At 39.3% G+C, this 21035-nt stretch overlaps 2 protein-coding genes across 5 annotated transcripts; one reads left to right on the plus strand and one right to left on the minus strand.

Moving 5' to 3' along the window:
• The first annotated feature begins 40 nt into the window (after nt 1–40).
• On the plus strand, nt 41–4508 carry TMEM69 (transmembrane protein 69). Its single transcript, XM_020783350.3, has 3 exons — nt 41–214; nt 2249–2298; nt 3731–4508. Exons 2-3 carry the CDS (start codon nt 2260–2262, stop codon nt 4442–4444), a joined length of 753 nt encoding a protein of 250 aa, XP_020639009.3. The 5' UTR covers nt 41–214; nt 2249–2259; the 3' UTR covers nt 4445–4508.
• A 2584-nt stretch (nt 4509–7092) lies between these two features.
• IPP (intracisternal A particle-promoted polypeptide) lies at nt 7093–20859 on the minus strand. 4 transcript variants are annotated; one of them, XM_020783347.3, is made up of 9 exons: nt 20579–20859; nt 18857–19200; nt 16259–16690; nt 14578–14733; nt 14309–14476; nt 12487–12624; nt 11789–11911; nt 10030–10250; nt 7093–8467 (listed from the first exon to the last, which is right to left on the minus strand). In XM_020783347.3, exons 2-9 carry the CDS (start codon nt 19146–19148, stop codon nt 8243–8245), a joined length of 1755 nt encoding a protein of 584 aa, XP_020639006.3. In that variant the 5' UTR covers nt 19149–19200; nt 20579–20859; the 3' UTR covers nt 7093–8242. The 4 variants fall into 4 exon arrangements, with proteins under 4 accessions (XP_020639006.3, XP_072853665.2, XP_020639008.3 ...); XM_072997564.2 differs by having other exon boundaries at nt 20583–20832; XM_020783349.3 differs by lacking the exon at nt 20579–20859 and adding an exon at nt 20214–20260.
• Nucleotides 20860–21035: the final 176 nt, after the last annotated feature.

Consider the following 21035-nt stretch of genomic DNA (forward strand, 5'->3'; position numbering starts at 1 on the left):
TCGTACAATTCCAGGGAACCCATTGTTATCATCCGGCCTGATACCCTTCGATCCCGGAAATGCTTTCTATGGCAAATCAGCAAAGCGATAGAGTCGCAGGTGTTAACTTCCGTTGCCGCTGAGAGTTAATGAACGGCGCGGTTGAAAGTAACGTTCAAATTGCCTGCTGCTTGAACTTTCTGTGGTTTCCTTGTTTCTTTACTGCTTCTGCAAAGTAAGTACTGTATCTATAGACAAGCAGCAGGTTGGGGATCAGGGAAGTTTTGGGGGGAAAGAGAGCAAAGAACCAACTGAGCAATGTTCCAACACCTCCAAGAATTTCAGGAAGAGATGATTCTTCTGTACAAATACTGAAGACAGAGCAAGTAGAAATGTCTTCAGATTACACCAGTTAAAACAAAGTTCTGCATCTGAACGAGCTGTATACAGTAGTACACGTGTCTTTTATTTTATAAAAATGTCGTGGACGTAATCTGTTCTGAATTGGTAGTTTGGCTAGGTAGGCTCCATGACTGAAGTACGTTTTTTTCTTCTCTTTTTATTTAGTTTTCTCATTCCAGTACAAGCATGTGTTTAAATGCATTTTTCTATGGTTCGTTTTTATATTCATTTTCCCTTCAAAAGCAGTGGTATTGTTTTAGTACTTATACCATGATTTTTATAGGTGCATTTTCAAAACAGCTAACTATAACAATGAATGTATGAATAATTCAAATAAACCATGAACGTTTAGCCATGATCTTGTGCTTCAGTCTTCAGTCCAACTGAGTGAGGAATTCAGGAATTCTAGGATACAAAATTCATTATCTTGTAAACATTCTTTTAAAGTAATTTTTAAAATGTTTTCTTGGTGATGTACTGTATTTTCTAAATTTGTAAATATAATGAAGCTATACTGCAGTTTACTTGTCAATTTTTTCAGTTCCTTTTAAAATATTTTATTTATATCCACTTCTCAGATAATGCTGTTTCCCGTACCATGTCAACTGCATTTTGTTATTTTTTCACTATCCTTCCTAGGTATTGCTATTAAAATATATGGCGCTACCAACATAAATGAAATTAATGAATTAATTTTTCACGGATACCCATGAAGGTTGACAATAATAATAACTTGCCACAATAGCTGATATTTTCCTGTTATTTTTTCCCACATTATTGGCAGGTTTTCCAGAATTAACTTTTGGGCAGTTTACAGTACACTGGCAATATATTAGTACTATTATAGTGAGATAAGTTTCTAAGGCTTAAGTGCATCTGAGCATGATTGTAATTCTTACCTTTTGCTGATATTGACTTACACAGATGAGACATGAATTATTCCACTGAGTTTCTGATATTGCAAGTCATAATTCCACTTTTCAGGCTATTTTTGATCCATTGCTCTTCTGTTAACCACGAATATATATAACATATATATATATGTTTTGTGGTTGAGACCATAAAAAGTTTTCAAATGCAGCTTTCTGGGTAGAAGGGAGTGAGGAATAAACAGAATGTCTAACTGTATGCCAAAGATGATATAAATTTGTGCTGGGAGAGAGGGTCCTCCTGTATCTTAAATAGATCTATGATTTTATCCACTCCTCCTCAACTGTTGATATCCCTCACTAACATAGGCGGCCATGATCAGTCATCTCCAGGTACAGGTGCAGAATGGTGCATGTTCCAGCTGTTGTGGTTGTTGCAAACCAGTGTCATGTTATTCTCAAAGGCTTTCACGGCTGGGATCCGATTGTTGTAGGTTTTTCAGGCTGTTTGGCTGTGTTCTGGAGGTTTTTCTTCCTAACATTTCACATGTCTCTGTAGTTGGCATCTTCAGAGGACAGGAGCTAGAAGTCCCAGACCACAGAACACAGACAGAGTTCTAACTCTCATCCTTTGAAGATGCTGGCCACAGGGACTGGTGAACATTAGGAAGAAAAACCTCCAGAACACAGCCGAACAGCCCAAAAAACCTACAACAACCATCAGTGTCATGTTGCTCCCATTAATTTAGAGGTTAAATGTCCTTTCACATTCTTAGATCTCTTACAGTTCATTTAGAGGTTAAGTGTCCTTTCACATTCTCAGCTCTCTTAGTGATATTGATTCATGGACCTAATCTTTCACTTGTGATTGGAATCTTCTGGATTTCACATGAGTGCACTGCTCCAGCATAGAATAACAATGATGTGATACTACTCTGTATTCATGCCTCCAGGCAATTCACAGTGCATTTTCAGATTAACCATGCTCTGTTTTTCAGGATCTCAGAAAATGTTCCATCTTTTCCAACGTTTCCAAATTCCTTCCAAGGTAAAGTTCTCAAAAACAATTTATTTTTAAATTTCATTTTGCAGAAACTGATATTCAAAGCAGTGAAAGGAATTCTACTGGTAAAAACCCAGAACAGGTTTCTTCATATACATAGAAAGCATGTAACTCTTCTCTGTAGGTTTCTCATATGTTAAGCGGTCTGTGCAAATAGCAAGATTGGGATTTTATATCATCCTGTCATCACTGTAGAATGTTACTTTATTACTTAAATTATTTTGATTGCCATATAAAAAACATCATGCAGTAGCAGTTGCTTTTTGGGTTCATTGTTTTTCTTCTAGTACTATCTTGGAGATCACAAGGAAAAAAACCTGTATAAACACAACAGTTGAAATAACTAGCGTTATTTCGCTATAACAACTGTATAATGTTTGTGACGAAGTACTGCATACTACTAAATTGCTGAAAAGCAGTAGACCAGTCACAGTAGATTCTGTAGTACAGCAGAAGAGAGCAGCTGTTATCTGTTTCTGTGTAGTTCCATTGTGTTCTTTCTGTGACTTGGCAAAAATGGCTGGTTGGTTATGACAAATACAGGATAAAATGTTCCTTTAATCCTGCAAGGATTTTCTGTGACATTCAATAGTCCTGCGAGACCGCTACTGGGCTGAGTGGGCCATGCAGGATATTTAGAAATAAACATTTGTGACAATAGTGAGTTCTGTGGCTAGATTTCAAGTGTAGAACATAGGGTTTTTCTTCTTCTCTCTCCTAAAGCAACTTTTAAAAACTGTTGATAGCTTAGGCCAGAAATCCATCAAGAACAATATTTATTTCTAGTAAGTTGGCATACAGCATGTCAATTTTTTTCCTACATTGAGCTCATAATTAGTCCCTAGTATGCCCTATAGGAAAGATATACTATGGTTGGTGACATAGTCCTTTGTCAGGCTTGGCATTATCATTGGTGTGCCTCTAAAGTACAGCCTAAATGCCATGATGGCAAGCGTGCAAGCGACACCTGCATTCCTCAAATAAGAGCCTGTCAAATTGACCCAAGTTTCTGTATGCTTTGTGTTCTGGAGACCAAATATATTTATCCATCAGTAAATAAAGTATTTAGTGTTCTCACATCAGGAGTGCCAAAAAGAAAATCAGTTAATCATTTTCTTCTTGATTTTGTTTTATTGTAGTTAGGTGGGAGAGCTGTTTGCATTCTGGACCATCTTTGTGGAATTTTCATACCATTGCCAGTTGTCCTTGAGTAAGATGCTGTTGTAGAACATATGAAGGGCAGGCAATTTTTGGTACCTGGAAATTGTTCCCCCATTTCTTCGTCTCATGTATTCTGACTTTGATAGTTCCTCAAACTGCCCTACATTATTAAGACTGAAATGATTACATCCGAGACCAACTGTGAAGCAGTTGCTTCTTTATTGTATACTAATATGTTTTATGTGCATAATTGCAGGTAGTGTATCATCAAAGACTTCTGCAGCTGGGAAGGAGAGAGATCATCTACTCTGCTTATTCTTCTAGTTGTCGTCTGCCAAAACTTCAGCTGCTAAGACAGGCACCTGCCAGCATAATCAAAGCACAGGACTTCCACCATTCTGGATGCAGCTGGAAAAAAAAGAAGCTTCCAGAACCTGAGCTAAACAACCTCAGTTTGGCAAGGTATAACATACTATCACTCAAGGACTCTCCAAAGCCTGCCCTTTATTTGGGTTTTGCAGGATTAATACCATTTGTTTCAATGCCATTAGTAATGGCTATCCAGCAGGTCTCTTACTCAGAATTAGTGTTTGCTCAGATTGCATATGGTGCGTCTATACTATCTTTCCTGGGAGGGATCAGATGGGGATTTGCTCTTCCAGAAGGCAGCCCTGAGAAGCCTGATTGGTTTAATCTGTTTCTTGGCATAGTTCCTCCATTAATATCCTGGCTTGCTTTGCTTTTATATAGTGCTACTGAAGCTGGATTCATGATTATTGTAGGATTAGGAATAGCCCTACATAATGACCTTGCATTCTTTCCCACATATCCCAGCTGGTTTAAAGGCCTGAGGATAATCTTAACTATAGTGGCTGCAGGTTCCCTATTGGCCACAATATTTATTATGAACTTTTTCCCTGAGAAACATCTAGCTGATACTATAAGGGGAACAAATAGCAAATTGAAATGAATGAACAAAATAATAATAATAATTAATAAATAACATTTTAAAAAAAGGAAGTGGCCCATGTACTAGAGGGGCTTATTCACAAGACTGTCTTATGAAAATATGTAGCTTGAAAGGAAGGTTGCTGTGAGAGGAAAATGTGGCTGAGTTCTTTGCATCTATAACTGTAGACCACTGGTTCTTAACCTTGGGTTACTCAGTTTTGGACAGCAACTCCCAGAAGCCTTCACCACCAACTGTGCTGGCTGGGGTTTCTGGGAGTTGCAGTTCAAAAACATCCGAGTAACAAAGGTTAAGAACCACTGCTGTAGACTATAAGAAGAGCCCTGCTGGATCAGACCAGGATCAGGCACATCTAGTCCAGCTTCCTGTATCTCACAGTGGCCCCACCAGATGCCTCTGGGAGTGCAAGAGACAACTAGATACTGTACCTGTCTCCTGATACCACTCCTCTGCATCTGGCATTTTGAAGGACCTTTTAAGCCTGGAGATTATACATCCCCATCATGGCTTATAACTTGCGTTGGTCTTTTCCTCCAGGAATATGAATCCTTTTAAAGGCATCTGGGCAAGATGTCATCACCATATCCAGTGGCAATGGGGTTCCACAGACTCATAGCATGCTGGGTAAAGAAATATTTTCTTTTGCCTGTTCTCACTCTCCCAATACTCAATTTGAGTGGATGTCCCCTGGTTCTGGTATTGCGTGAGAGGGAAAAGAGCTTCCCTCTATCCATTTTATCTATTCTCTCAATAAGAAGGAGAGGCTCACTGCTTGAAATTAATTAAAAGAAAACACAACTGTGACATGCTCTTCTTTAATACTAAGACATACCTATCTACATAAGAGATACTGCTTTTACTTAAATGTAATTGTATCACCCAGTTCGAAGGGCTACATCTAGGCAAACATGCTCAGAAGTCCTATTGAACACACTAACATTTACACTTCAGAAAACATGCTGAAAATTTCAGCCTTAAAGCTTAGTTTCAATCCCACAGACAGAGGACAAGACTTTGAGTAAAACAGGCAGTAAACACGTAAGATACTGTACTTTGGTGAGAACAGTCATTTGGAGGTTGAAAATTCGAATAGGAACTTAACTGCCCTGCTGAATGAGACCAAACATGCCTTTAGCTCAGAATTCTTTTTCAGCTTCTGCTTTAACCATCTTATAGGAGTTTTTCATGAAGTTGTTTTATAGAGAATACATTGCTTTAAAGCAATTTGGTCACAGTTTAACTTCTTATTACAATCAATTTTAATGGATGATTGTGAGAAGATACAGGAAGTCAGATAATGTCTTTGTTATTGTTCAAAGCTCCTTTGTTAGAGTACTTCCAAGGCATTTGCTATACATATTTGAACAGAAAAAAACATGTATTTTTGTTATTTTACAATAGATGTTCTGTGACATTCAATTATTCCTAGGAATGACTACATTTTGGTGTTAAGATTGCAACTCCTTGCATGCTTATCAGTTAAGTTTCGTGATATTTATGTGTAAACACAACTAAGACCATTCCTTAAGACATACTTACCAATAGATAAAATTGTTTAAAATCATTTGGTCTTGGTGCTTTGTGAAGAGGCTTATGTATTGGGATTAGAGGGGTAAAACATAAGAACAGCAGTGGCTTTAAAAACGTCACTCACCTTTGACAGTTAACCATCTCTAATGCTAATTATAATTGCCATGAAGTTTTAAGGAAAACAATGAGACGTTTGGAGGAAATGTCGTCAAAAAGCTAGTGCATGAGTTCTAGACATTTTAAAAGACCCAGGGTAGTATATGTAACAATGTGTTTTCATTATATATTTGATATATTGTATTGGTACAAAGGATACCCTTTAAGCATTTTCTCTTTGTAATTTAAACTGTAGTTTATCACTTCCAGTGTAAGTTAATCAATGTTATAAGTGTAGCTTAATTTCTTGTGCTAAATATTGGTCATATTCTTGTTTTTGCCAAAAGAAAAAACAATGTAATCAATGTGAATAAAAGTATTGGACCTCTTTGTTGCACTTACCAGTAATTGCTGTAAGAACACACAAGAACATACCCCTAGAATAAACACTTTAAACAAAAAGTTGTGAGGATTTAATCAGGTTCAAGCTTAAACGTGGGAATAAAATGGAAACTGCATTTTTCTTACCACTGTGTCTGTATTCTTGACTGATACCACATAACATACAGTACATATTTATTATATGAGTGTCAAGATAACATGTGTGACCTACACCAAACTAGCATTCCCACTGCACTTTACTTGCAAAAGGGAAAATATCCTCCGTATGTGTATGAGTAAGTATTTCCCTCTTCCTTGCACCTCTTCCAAGCATGTTACACTATCTTGCAAGAAAATAGAAAATAGTTTCCTTTCACCAAAGCAATCTAAGCATATTTAATTTAAAACACATTGATCAGTAACCTGTTCCTAACCCCAACAGGAGGAGGCCTATGGACTCAATGATTTACAGTTCAGTAAGTGATTCAGATTCTGAGACTAGCCATATGATACTGGCCATTCCATTTAAATCAGTATTACTTTCAAGTAAAATTAGCCAGCATAGGAAGAAAATAAGACTTCTGAACATTCTATCAAAAAGGGGGCAGTAACTGACGGTATAAGAAATTCCAAAATCCAAGTTACAGTAATCTGTTTATTAGGCCAATCAAACAACCAAAACAAAACCAAAAATCTTGGCAGTAGCCAGCTGTTTTCCAGTTGCCGTTAACAGCACTCTGTTATAAATATGGTGCCTCTGTTGAGTAACCTACAAAACATGTTAGCTGCATCAAGCACACAGCTGAATACAGCACTATCCTTTGTTGCTGCCACATTCCTCTCCCAACTTTCTTCAATTATTATAAAAATCATTTATTTTAATTTTATACAATTTGTTCACTTCAACAGGAAAGTATCGGCTATGAGGCAAGTCCTTTCAGTGTTCTTTCTGCTGCTAGAATTAAAGGATTTTACAGACCTCTCTACATTTTTTTCTTTTAAGCTATTCTTTAGCCTTAGCAGCAAAAAGAACTTTGAAATTAACCCCCTCTTATCTGATATTGAACAGATACTATACAATGTCCATGACCTTTAGGAGAAAAAAGTGGCAGGAACTAAATATACTGTATAAGCAGTACACCCAAAACTGATAATAGGTTCTTGCTATCCACGTGGAAGCAAGGAAAAAGAATAAGATATATACTACCAATCTTTTTGTCTTACATATCCAGTGGGAAGGAGGTTTCAATTTAAAAAGTTCTGTCTTCTATTTCTTAAGAAATTCACTGTCTAAAACAAAATTCCCAAACAAGTTTCTAAACAAAACCTCTGCTTTTATTTTTTATGTCCTTCTCAAGTAAATCAATTTATGCAATACAAAGCAGAAGCCTGCTCTTAAAAAAGGTCAACAGACTTGACAATAAAACCATGTCACTTAGGATCCTCCTTGATGACCAGTGTGTTTAACATAACTCGCTCTTTTCTTTACCTAGAGGATAACAAATTCTAATTTAATTTTTACTTTGTTATACTAATGACAAAATACCAGAGCACGTATATGAAAGGTAGCTGCTAATTCAAAGACATTGCTGCTGCTAGAATTATTTATGAACGCATCAGAAGTGTAAACATTTCAGCACAGTCATTAGCAACTGCTATGGACATTTGTACATATTTTGGAAATAATTATCTGTAGAGACATTATCTTAGAAGACTTTCAAATCCTTACCATTTCTTCAATGATTATATTCACAACTCAATTTTCTTTGCTTTTAAAAAATCCTTTACTTTTCAAAGCACTGCCACACCTCCTTCACAGCGGCTTGTGATCATGTTAGCAATTTCTGTCCAAGAATCCATATGTGGGTTATAAACCTCCACAGTATCTGAAGTTACTGGGGCAGCTGAATCGTAGCTTGCAGTCCTGCCTCCTATTGCGTAAAGGAGGCCATTCACAGCTACAACACATACTCCAGCTCTTGGGGCCTTCATCGAAGCAACTTCCACCCATTTCTCCTAATGAGGAAAATAACACAACAAAGCAAAAGTTTTCTGTGCAGTACATTCCTCTCCAGAAATACAGTATGCTCTACATTTATTTTGGTGATACAAACTTTTTGTAGTGGTTCTGCCAAACTGACTTCTTCATTCTCCTACTAGTAAAGGATAAGAGATTGCAGTTATTAAAATAATTAAATTATAAGAAACGTCTGAAGTAGAATAGCACATTTGATTCATGTAATGGATTAGCTCTAGAGTTGGCTTTACTTAGACAACATGGTGCTTTGGGTAAGAAGGGTATTTATGGCTGCCACTAGAGTCAATCAGTCAGCACTGTGTGAAGCCATACTGGGAGGTAAGATAAGAGAGAGAGGGCTTGATCATGGTCACAAGACTTAATCAAACAGTGGACAATCTTGGAACGAACTCACTTAAAAGCGCTGTGCCTGTTCTAGCTGCTAACAGCTAACTGTGTGATTCACTTCTCTGATCATAATCCAAAGAATATGTGTCTTGATGGGATATGTAGTCAGAGAAATGCAAGACGGAGTCAGACAGGTTCTGCGTGAAGATGATTTGAGAGACATTGGAATATGTTTTTGTAAGTGTTTTGAGAATGTTTTTTTGAAGCCAGCCTGGTTCGAAATAGCACCGAAGATTGGACAAAGAGGCCTGTGGAAGACTTAACATTCTGAGCTAATTGGAGAAGAGATAAAACACCTGGACTTCCATGGGAATTAAGGGAGGAGGAAGGTGTTACAGACTCTTGAGGCTAACTGGTTAACAGCCAGAATTGTCAAGAAGAAGGGAGGAATTAGAGTGTGTAGAAAATAGATGTGAGAGAAGATGGGGGAGATGGAGATGGTCTTGTTCTGCGATTCAATTCCATAATGATGGTTTAAGTATGTGACTTAATTGATAGAGGATGTAAGTACAAAGAAAGAAGGAGGTGGGGCTAGCCCACTGTAGCCCAGCTTAGTAGTGTTTATTATTTTAATGGGAAATCGTTATTTTATTTAACTGTAATGATCTTTGAATATGTTCTTTATGCTAAAGCTTTTACAATATAAACTGATTCTATGAAACTATTTTTCTAATAAAAATTAATTATGAAAATTCTACAAACCGATTGGTCTCTTGAACAGCAGGGACTGGCTAAATCTAGGGAGTGGAGAGGGCCACAAACTAGCTATCTTTAAGAGTCCTACCTAACTGAGCTATTGTGAGTTCTGAGGAATCACAAAGCCCATGTGTCTGTACTTGCAAAGTACTGAGTAAACGTAAAGTGTTCTTTTAAAGTCATAGTTGTTCAAAGGGCTTACGCTATGCACTGCTGAGGTCTTGGGACTTGCCCCACCACAAAGGTGGTAGGTAAGTGGCCTGTCGAACTCTCTGACCAAGTGCCAGTCACTCCTTAGGGAGACCTAGTGCACCACAATATGGAGCACCATTCATCATCAGACTTACTGGCAGTTTGGCTGTCATTTTTCTTAGTGCAGTTAACAAGACAAACTCTACTGAGAGTCAAACAGAAATGAATAGGACTTGTAATCTGGTTTGTGAAAACTGAATCCTACCTCTTCAAAAGAGTATTTCTCCACAGTTGGAAGGGCATCTTGAGTTTCATTACATCCTCCAACAGCATAGATACAGTCGTTCAGAGTGGCCACACCTAGATATGCTCTTCGAGTGCCCATTTCAGGGAGGGCAGACCACCGCTTAGATATGGGGTCATAGACTTCCACAGAACACAGTTCTATTCCCTCACCGCCAATGCCCCCAACAACATAAATTAAACCTAGAGACATAAAGATTTTCAATTAAACCCACCTGCACACAGTTATTAGTAAAGAGACATATAAAAAACAACAGTTCACAGGCCAGCTATTCATAAGAATTTTAATGGCTTCTTCTTACTGTGGAAATAGATAACTCTATGAAGTGGGACGGGTATTGGACACCTCTTCCAGAAACCATTAGAAGCTATAGTCCACTCACATGTGCGCACATACTTGCTGCTAAAGATCACTGTGGTGGAGAACAGGCTTCAGCTTTGCCTCCATCACAGCAAAATTAAGCAGAACTTTTGGGATGGAAGTGAGGTTAAATCCTCCCTAAATACACCTCTGATGCAGATTGTTGGAGTGGGAGGGAGCCTTCACCTTTGTTACCATCACAGGAATTGCATCCCAGCAGTTATCATAGGAAATTAAAAATGAAGGCCCAGCCACAGCTGCTGTACCCAACCTTCCTTCTAGGGACTGTGCTTGAAGAAAGCATTCTCCTCACATGTCTTCTTTCTCATAATTTTAAATTCTGATGGGAAACAGGGTAAACAAGGAGTTATTTGAAGGAATGGTGGGTGGCCTGAGTTCCTCTGAGAAACAGAACACACTGTAATGCCCTTCAAGGAAACACAGCCCTTTATAAAAATACTTAATTTCTCCAATACTGCCAGCAAGTCCTAAGCAAGTCTACTCAAAATTACATTGAGTGAGCCAAATGGGGTTTACTCCCAAGTAACTGTGGACAGGACTGTAGAACTATACACAATATTTTGTATCTAGGAAATGTAACATTACATCGCATGTAACACATTCAGCGTTATTATGATGTCAGTGTAAATCATAATAAATACTTACTGGGCAAAATCCTGTTTGTGTGATGCAACAAAAAGTCACATCTATATAAATGGCAGTCATACCCAGTAACAGGGAACTGCAAACTCTGATTGTATGATTCCCATTGCAACCACCACATGTACTAAAGATCTAGTAAATGGTTGAGACAATGCTATTGACGTAACCCACGTCTGGTCAAGAATAGTTTAATTTTAACATTTTAAATTGGTTTGAACTTTATGTTTCATACACTACAATAGTTTTAAATTGTGCAACACTCCAATAAGAATAAAGAAAGATTGTGATCTCTGCCCAATGCACCAGCAGAAGTGCTTTGTGGGTAGTACTTCTGCCTTGGCAATATTGTACTTACCATGGGAATAACACTGAGTTACACTCATGTAGCTATCAATAGATTTTGCCCATTGGATACTTTACAACTATAATTAATAATAACTGTTACCCAACCTAGCAGTTCAAAAGCATGTAAAAATGTGAGTAGATAAATAGGTACCACCACGGTGGGAAAGTAACGGCATTCTGTCTAGTCGTGCTGGCCACGTGACCACGGAAACTGTCTTAAGGACAAACGCCGGCTCTACGGTTTGGAAACGGGGATGAGCACCGCCCCTTAGAGTCGGACACGACTGGACTAAATGTCAAGGTAAATGTTTACCTTTACCTTACTGTTACCCAAATATTCAAGTCCATTTACCTTGCATTTCACAGCACCCAAAATTGTAGCGTGGTACAGCCATGCTGCCTACTACTTCCCAGCTATTTTCTTCAGGATCAAAACGTTCAATTGAGTTTCCAATCTCAGCTCCAATCCAGCCTCCTGTAAACCACATGATTACGAAGATAAGAAATGCAGTGGAATTATGTGTTTCCCATCTGCTTAAAGGAGCTACATTTGTATTTGGTTTAAAATATTATCTGGTTTGTGCAACAGAATGCAATGTGTAATATTAGACTTTAAAAGAGAGGCTTCTAAGGCATCTAAATTAAAGCCATTTTATGTCTACCTTTAATGTTCTTAATACAAGTTTCATCATTATTCTATCTTGTTTAAAGCCACTGGATATTCTATATGCTGTATAACTCTAATTAAAACTATTGCACATAATTCACAAATAAACAATACAATAGAGCAGCTGGAGGTAGACTGTTCTCATCTAACTCAGCAAGTAGTTTTGCTTTTGGAGTTTTAAAAGTCCCTATAGGGAGAATAATGGGGTAGACATTAATTAAATTAAACAAAGGTTTTACTATATGAAAAAAATGTGTGTGGCTATAGCCAAAAAGGATACTTTATTACACAAACCAGTAGTCAGCTTTTGTTATGCACATTTTGCTCTTATTTTAATTCTCAATGATACACAAATCAAATGATTCAGTAGCTGAAGAACTTGCCAAAAGCATAGATAGTCCCGTAACAGGCACACACTCCTAATCCACAGCGAGGATGATTCATGGAAGCTACAGCAGCCCACTGCTTTGTAACAGGATCATAGCGTTCGGTACAGTCAAAAATCATGGAGTCTTTTTCACCTTTAAAGCAAAACAAGAATAGAGAGTAATTAAATTTGTTTTATATAACACCTCTTCAAAACAAGGCTCAGCCATTGAAAGACCAATAGTTCATTAATATAAGTGTTATAGTATACATACTATGTGTCATTGCCAAATCTAAGACACTCTCCCTCTCACAATGTAGAGCCCTAAATCATGGTTTCCCAACATGGGGGTCAGGCTGAACCCGGACAAGACGGAGGTATTGAGGGTGGGTGCCCCCACAGCTGGGGATTTGGGAAGCTCCCTCTCTTTTGGGGGGGTGACTCTGCCTGCCAAGGATGGGGTCCGCAGCTTGGGGATCCATCTGGACCCGGCGCTCACTATGGAATCCCAGGTGGCGTCGGTGGTCCGCACTGCCTTTTTTCACCTCAGGCGGATAGCCCAGCTGCGGTCCTACCTTGATGTGGGGGCGCTCACTACCTTGGTGTATGCGCTCGTAATCTCGAGATTACTGTAGCCCCACAGTAATGCGCTCTACGTGGGGCTACCTTTGAGGCTGCTGCAGAAATTACAGGTGGTGCAGAATGTGGTGGCCAGATTACTTAGTGGAGTGAAAAAACACCAACATATCTCACCCACTCTGGCCGCATTGCATTGGCTGCCCATCCGATTCCGCATCGACTTCAAAGTGTTGATGCTTACTTATAAAGCCCTAAACGGTTTAGGGCCTCGATACTTGGCGGAACGCCTACTCCCACCAAGATCTACCCGTGTCACTCATGCGAGCCAGGAGGTGAGGCTGAGGAGCCTAACGCTGAAGGAGGCCCAGAAGGAAAAAACAAGAAATCGGGCCTTCTTGGCGGTGGCTCCTCGCCTCTGGAACAACCTACCTCCTGAGATTTGCGGGGCTCCCTCGCTGGGTACCTTTAAGAAGCAATTAAAGACATGGATGTTTCGGCAGGCCTTCCCATCACATAACTCATGACCCCCTTCTTTCCTCCCTTACTGTTTTATGTTTTGTTTATTGTGCATCGTAATGTAGTGTTCTTATGATCTAGAACTGTCTATTTACATTTTTATTGTATTATTTTATGATTGTTAGCCGCCTAAAGTGGTCCTCGCCCAACCAGATAGGTGGGATATTAAATAAATAAATAAATAAATAAATAAATAAATAAATAAATAAATAAATAAATAAATAAATAAATAAATAAATGACCCCATTGCAAAGTATTTTGGGGGGAATCACCATGATTATTTTAGTTGCAGTTACAGTGTAATATGTCATGTGTGGTTCCACTGAGGTTGTATTGACCTAATTTTCAGACCTGTTAAGGACAAGGTGATTTTTTATTATGTCATGATATGTAAAAACATAAAATTCAAAGAGGGGGTACTTTTTTTACATTACTGTATACAGAATTTTCAATCACATACACTGGCTACACCACTTTCATTCCTGAAATTGTCTGCATAGGATGTTTGCATAATATTCAATGGGCAAAATCCTGTTGCCCATGTGAATTTTCCCAACTCCTTATCAACATGTCGCCGAGATAAGCACAGTTCCTTTCTTTGGGGCGCAAAACTTCCCATGAATGTCTGGCATCAGCAATAATAAGGGGAAAATGTTCCACATGCAGAAGATCCCAAGTTCCATTTTCTGGCTCCTTAAAGTATTAAGTAGCCTGTTTCCAGCCCCAGAGATCCTTCATGTTACCTCCAATTGCATAGACCATGCCTCCTACCACTGCAACTCCCAGCCCACTGCGAGCCTGGTGCAAGGAAGACACAGTAGTCCAGTACTGACTGAAAGTATCAAAACGCTCCACACAACTGAGAGCTCTGCTGTCACTCCAACGGCCTCCCTGTAAGCGAGTGTAACCACCTATTCAAGAAGCAGAGAAGACACAAATGATTAGCTGCCCAAAAGCATTTTCTCAATATTTCAGGTTTTAAATATATCTGAATACTAATGAGGATCCCTACCTACTGCATAAAGGTACTTCCTGGCTTTCCTCCGGGGACGAGCTTTAGTTGCCTGCAGGAAACTGCTAACCTTGTTCTCTTTGGGAGATTTGCACACTTCACAGTATTCTTTCAAGAGAGTTTGAAGAGCTACTCTAAGACTGAAATCAGGAACACCTTGGGAAGGAAAAAAAGGGAAATGAAACATTTTGTTATAAACAATCTACAAATAAAAGATATGCATGCAATCTGAGTGATTTCATTTTCACTGTAGTTTGTCTCCATTCGAAGAACAGTAGATTCCAAAAAATCTGAAAATATTAAATACATGTCCCTTTCTTCTTACTTGTTTAACCTCAACTACTGAAAGCAGAATAAAGCAAAATGCCATATAGCCTTTCTGATTTTCTTTAGCTGATGGAAGGAAATTATCTGCAGGCTCCTAAGCTTATATTTCTGCAGTTGGATACATCACTGTTGATCTCTGTGAAAGGTTGAGATTAAACAATGTAGTCATAGTATACTGAATTTGGTATGAGCTTTTACCCTCTAATACAGTACATCAGTTTTTCCCATCAATATTTCAATTACAATACAGTGGTGCCCCGCTGGACGATTACCCCACTTGACGACGAATCCGCTTAATGTTGAAGTTTTTACGATCGCTTTTGCGATCGCAAAACAATGTTTAGATGGAGGAATTTCGCTTAACGTTGATCGGTTCCCTGCTTCAGGAACCGATTTTTCTCTTTACGACGATCAGCAAACAGCTGATCGTCGGGTTTCAAAATGGCCACCGGCTGTAGAAAATGGCTCCCTGCTGTGCTAGGGACGGATTCCTCACATTACAGACACCAGAAAATGGCTGCCGTGTGGAGGATCTTTGCTGGACGAGCAGATATTTTGCCCATTGGAACGCATTGAATGGTTTTCAATGCATTTCTATGTTTTTTTTCGCTTGACAATGATTTCGCTCTACAGCAATTTCACTGGAGTGAATTAACATCGTCAAGCGAGGCACCACTGTACTGTAATTCAGTAACCACATAAGAATAGGTTAGGCACTTACTCCATAATTCCTCTGCCTTACCTCTCTTCCTGACCAAACTGTCAGTATTCCATGTTCTCCTTCAGATGAAAAGATATCCAGTGCTTCCTTGCCTGTGAAAAGTGAAATGCCACGATGTTCTGCATCATGTTGCAAGTTATTTCTAGTAGAACCCAATACTACTCACAGTTGGAAATTTCCAAATAATTACAGTAGTACCTGCAGTTCCAATGTGGCAGGGATTTTCAATCAGCCATTTTCGATCACTGTCTTCCGGAAATAGGTCCGGAAAACAGCGGGTGGCCATTTTGAAAACCCGACGATCAGCTGTAAAGATCATCGTGAAGCAAAAAATCGGTTCCCGAAGCAGGGAACCGATCGTCGTAAAGTGGATTTTCCCCATTGAAACATAGTTTTGCCATCACTATAGCGATCGCAAAAACCTCATCATTAAGCAATTTCAGCGTCAAGCGGTGTAATCGTCAAGTGGGGCACCACTGTAATGAGATCTGAGACAAGGCTCCCTTTGCTAGGATATCCATGTTTATAGCTACTAAGTGTTCACAAACTCAATACTTGGAGCCCACAATGGATTAGTGAATGGCATGAAACTACACAAAGAACAAATTCACATAGTATCCTACACTCAGTTACCTTCTATGTACTTCAGGAGTCTTTGCGGAGGTAGCAATGGAAATCTAACTGTATCCAGTATTTCCACGACATATTTCTTTCTCTTCCCAACATCCTTCAGAATCCACTGCATTGCAGCTGTGAAAACTTGGTACTCATCTTCTATGCTCAGCTCTTCACTTCGCAAAATCTTAATAAGCTGGTCTTTTGTCAGGGCTAGGAATTCTTCTCCATTGTGGATGTCCAGGAAATGGGCATGAATGTAATTCTCTGTAAATTCGAGCAGATCATGGCAAGCAATTTGCTCAGAGAACTGGAAGAGTCCAATGCAGTTCACAGGATCTATTTGTTCCTTTAGAAATTCACAGCAAAGGTCCACCACTTCTGTAAGCTGGAACATGTCTGCTGCCACAATCAATTCCTGGACATTATTCTCGCCAATATTGACTATGCCTGAATATATAAAGGAGATCAATTTTCAGCTGGTATAAAATATCTTCAAAATGACAACATATAGCTTTTCCATAAAAATGGTGATTGTCACTTGAAAGGTATGGCTGTACACAAACATCAGATTACTATTATCTTTTTTAAAACTTTTTTAAAAATTAACATCCATAGTATGACAATGCAAGTTAGAATAATTGTAGTACAATACAATCAGATTACACAGTCTATCAGCACATCTTTCTTTACACATTCACAATATTTTAACATTACTTAATTCTTTTAAAATATTATTTATTTAACTTATATGCTGCCCACTCTACCCAAAGGTCTCTGGGTGGCTTACAACAATTAAAATTCAATTAAAATACAATACTTCCTATTTCACATTCTTTTTTTCTTGAGCTAATTCCACATGTTAATAATGGTTGCCAGGTTTTCATAAATTTATCTTGTTTTATTTCTCCTCTGTATATTTTAATTTGATTGATCAACTTTTCCATCAGGACCATTTGCCAAATTCCGTTCTCGAATTTTTGTACTGAAAGATCTTGAGCATTTCTCCAGTTTTGTGCAATTTCAGCTCTTGCTGCACCAATAAGGTGTGCAATTAGGTCTTTATTAAATTAATTTTTCATTTCCATCCTTAAATATTGAAAATAATAATAAAGCTTAATTTTTAATTATTTTTTGATTCAATAATATTTCTATCCATTTAATTATTTCCTGCCAATATGCTTCCACTTTGGGACAAGAGATCCACATATGTTCTAGTGTGCCTTTATTTCCACAATTTGTTTGTTTGTTTGTTTGTTTGATTGATTTATATCCTGCCCATCTGGTCTGGTCAGTTTCTCCAGCACCTGAGATTTCTCCATTAATTTTGAGTAATTTTGTGGGGTGCGAATATCATCTATGAACTACCTTCAAAACCATTATTCCCTTCCTTTTACATATTTCAATCTTTTTCTACACTATATTGTTCTAGTTCTGTGAGCAGTCTCATAGGTCCGGAACTGTGGTATGAATTGCCAAATTTCTTACCTGTATTAATTGTAGCCAATTAGTTTTTTGTTTGTTTATTTGTTTTTTTAACCAAACTCCAGGAGGCAGTGGAAGACAGGAGGGCCTGGCATGCTCTGGTCCATGGGGTCACGAAGAGTCGAGCATGACTTAACGACTAAACAACAAGTTTTCATTTCCTTTGTTTTGTCCTCTAAATGTCTAATTGTCATTGGTTTCCCTGCGTCAAATAGGTCTCTTATTCTATAAATTCCAATTCTTTTCCACTTTTTGAATTGTATATATTTTTCTCTTGATTTTAATTTCAGATAGTCCAGCATGGGGCATAGAGGAGATATAGGCAAATAATCTCATGTATTTATTATTATCTTAAGAGTTGAACCCATAGTAATTTTAAATGAATCCATTAGGAACTGTCAATATGGACACACTTTCTCATGTCTCCTAAATGATCAAAGGTTTCTCCACAGATTGCGGATGATAAAGCATCCAGTGCTAGGGTAATAAAGCACTAACTCTACTCTCATTAAAGAAGCTGTAGACAAGACAGTAAATCAATAAGAAAATGTAAGATTTGAACATTCCTGCACCTCTCTCCCCAAATTCCTGCACAGAAAATATGTCAGAAAGAAAGATTGACTAGAACCCTTCTCCCACATGTGGGCAACAGGAAATTGTTTTTGTATGGGGAGTGTTCAGATGTGTGAATCTCCAACTTCAAATAAAGTGGTGAAGTGCAGATTGAAATATATTCTGAGGAACAGAAACTCTGTATTCTTCATAGCTACTGCTGTGCATCCCAACTCAAACTGCCTTTACTTGCATGGAGTCCCATTAATTGCAGTGGGGAATAAATTTTAGATGCATGACTTAAATTGTATTCTAAATATTACTCAGTAGAAGTAATTACTCAGGTCACCTAGAAGCAGCTGGGGATACCAAAACTGGGTGGAGAAACAGCATATGACCAAATAACTTATTTGTCTATCAATGAAGACCTTCTGAAATACAGTAACAGGGAGGGGGTAGCCTATAAAACTATTAGTGGTAAGAGGTAAAACAGTAAGCAGCTATTGAACTGAAATGGTTCATTCTCAAATATCCATGTCACTAAGGCCTTACTACAAAACTTCGTAAGAAACAGCTTACCTGTGTAAATAAAGTCCAAGAGGATCTGAAAGATGTCAGCATCCACACCTAGTATCCCTACAACATCCTTTGAAGACTCTCTCATCCCTCCTGCAAACAGAGCTGCAAAATAAGGGCTACTTGCAGCCAAAACCAGCCGGTGGACCTTAAACACATCTTTTCCAACTTGGAGCTGCACGTCACAGAAGTGCTGACCACATCTCATCTTGTTGATCTGGGCCAGTATAAGGTGAGCATGTCTGTCTGCCAAAAAAGGGGACTCATTTGTACAGGGACCTGCCACACAAGCCATGACGGTCACAGAAAATTTGAATGACTCATGTCCACTATTCTTTGAAGTTGACCTAGGAAGGACAAATTAAAATTAAAGCTCTAAATACAAAGTTAGTGCTAATCATACACATTTTCTGCAGCTTTAATCAACTATAAATCCAAATACGTAATCTGATTAAACTAAAGACACTTCCTGATATCAGTACTGTATCTGTGATCTCAATCCAGCAATGGTCTGAAATTCTGTGTTTGTGATTATAAAAGAAGAAACTGCCGGAATGCTGATTAAATGATAGTTTTCCTTATGGTTACACCAAACAATTACGTATTTAGCTGCCACTTCATTGCATTCTTATTACTTGGTGGTTTAGGTATCTGGCTGCAGAGCCAGAGACTGGACATTCAATTCACCACTGTGCCTCCTGTGAGTAGAGCCAGCCGTGGGCAAGCTGCATAATCCCAGGGTGACCCCAGAAGAAGGGAATGGTAAACCACTTCTGAGTATTCTCTATCTAGAAAACTCTAAAAAGTGTCACCATAAGTCAGAATTGACTTGACACCACACAAGTATTATTGTTTGCTCTTACTTCTTCCAAGCTTCACTTTGGAAGCTCCATTTTGTAAAATTTATTCTAAGTACAGATATCTTGTTACATCCATTTCTGGGCTGGCTACAAGGAACATACAACTCCTGTTTCATCAGCCTCATGTCTGTTGGTTCATTTCTGGGCACAACTCAGAGTGCTGGTTGTGATCCACATGGCCCTACCCAGGTTTTGCTCAGTAGTCAGTTTCTCAAGCCAGTCTTAAAACACTATGATATCCAGGCATGGTTTTCTTGAGAGGGTGGAGGATGGGGCAGGGGAGTGTGCGCGCCCCCACACACATAATAAACTTAGTATTTCTTTAAATTCACACAGAAGAAAACAACAATCTGGTCAACAAACTATAGGCATCATTAATAAACAGTACCCCTGCCATCAGTTCTACAGAAGCCCTTGCATCCAGCTAATGTCAATAGGATTACAGCCCATCCTTAATTTAATATCAATTCAAAGACCACGACACAAAAAATACTGTACACCATTTCTGCGGAAAAGCTAGGAAGACCCGGACATCCGATTACGGTTCATTTTATAAACAACTTTTGAGGGAAATAGGAGGAGCTTTGAGCTTTCCACGTGATCATTACAACAGGAGCGATATATGGGGCGAGGCGGGGTGTGTGTGTGTGTGATGCCGCAGGCAAAACTTAATGAAACTCCGGCAATACTGTACAATTATTTATTGCTTTTGAATGCTTTTTAAAAGAGCTGCTAAGGTTCAAGCCCCGCTGCAGGTTGGAGGCAGGCCCCGGATAAGCCTCCGGCCTTCGCCATCGCCCGCACTTCTTGAGGGCTGCAGACTTTCGGGAGAGAGTGTGAAGCTCTTGCCCGTTTCGTTACTTACTCACGAGGAGACCGGAGCTCCCTGCATAAGGACAAGCTGGGAACACCTGCGCCTGGCAACAGCGGCGTCACCCCTAAAGAAGCCGACCGGGAGAGGCGCTCCTTTTCTTTTGGGAGCCGAAGGCACTAAAAGGAGAGGAAACCGTCCATCCACCCTGGAAGCAGGGGGAAAGGCACACGGTCCTCACACGGAAATTTCCCATCCATGTACTGTACACTTTCCGCCAGCCGGGCAGCGCGACAGGCACCGAAGGGGACGGGTTCGCGACGGAGGAGGAGGAGGAGCCGGGGGGGGCCGGCCTTGTGCACCCGAGGCGCCCACGTCACCGGGCACCAGGCTAATGGGAGCTGGCGGCGTCCCGCCTGGTTGGTAGAGCTGTGCGAGGACGGGAACAACAACCGGCCCTTGCGGTGCGGAGGGAGCGGGAAGCGCCTGAAAGCCGGGCTCCTTTGCCCGG

This window comes from Pogona vitticeps, chromosome 4 (genome assembly GCF_051106095.1).
Source record: "Pogona vitticeps strain Pit_001003342236 chromosome 4, PviZW2.1, whole genome shotgun sequence".
NCBI classification, from domain to species: domain Eukaryota; kingdom Metazoa; phylum Chordata; class Lepidosauria; order Squamata; family Agamidae; genus Pogona; species Pogona vitticeps.

Excerpts from the sequence above, each read along its gene's own strand:
- IPP (XM_072997564.2), bottom strand. The coding sequence starts at position 20,605 with ATGCAGGGAGCTCCGGTCTCCTC. Across the intron at positions 16,691-18,856 it reads CTTGGACTTTATTTACACAG|GCATAGTCAATATTGGCGAG; the intron begins GTAAGCTGTTTC and ends TTATATATTCAG. Across the intron at positions 12,625-14,308 it reads CATGGTCTATGCAATTGGAG|GTGAAAAAGACTCCATGATT; the intron begins GTAACATGAAGG and ends TTTGCTTTAAAG.
- TMEM69 (XM_020783350.3), top strand. The coding sequence starts at position 2,260 with ATGTTCCATCTTTTCCAACGTTTCCAAATTCCTTCCAAG. Across the intron at positions 2,299-3,730 it reads GTTTCCAAATTCCTTCCAAG|GTAGTGTATCATCAAAGACT; the intron begins GTAAAGTTCTCA and ends GCATAATTGCAG.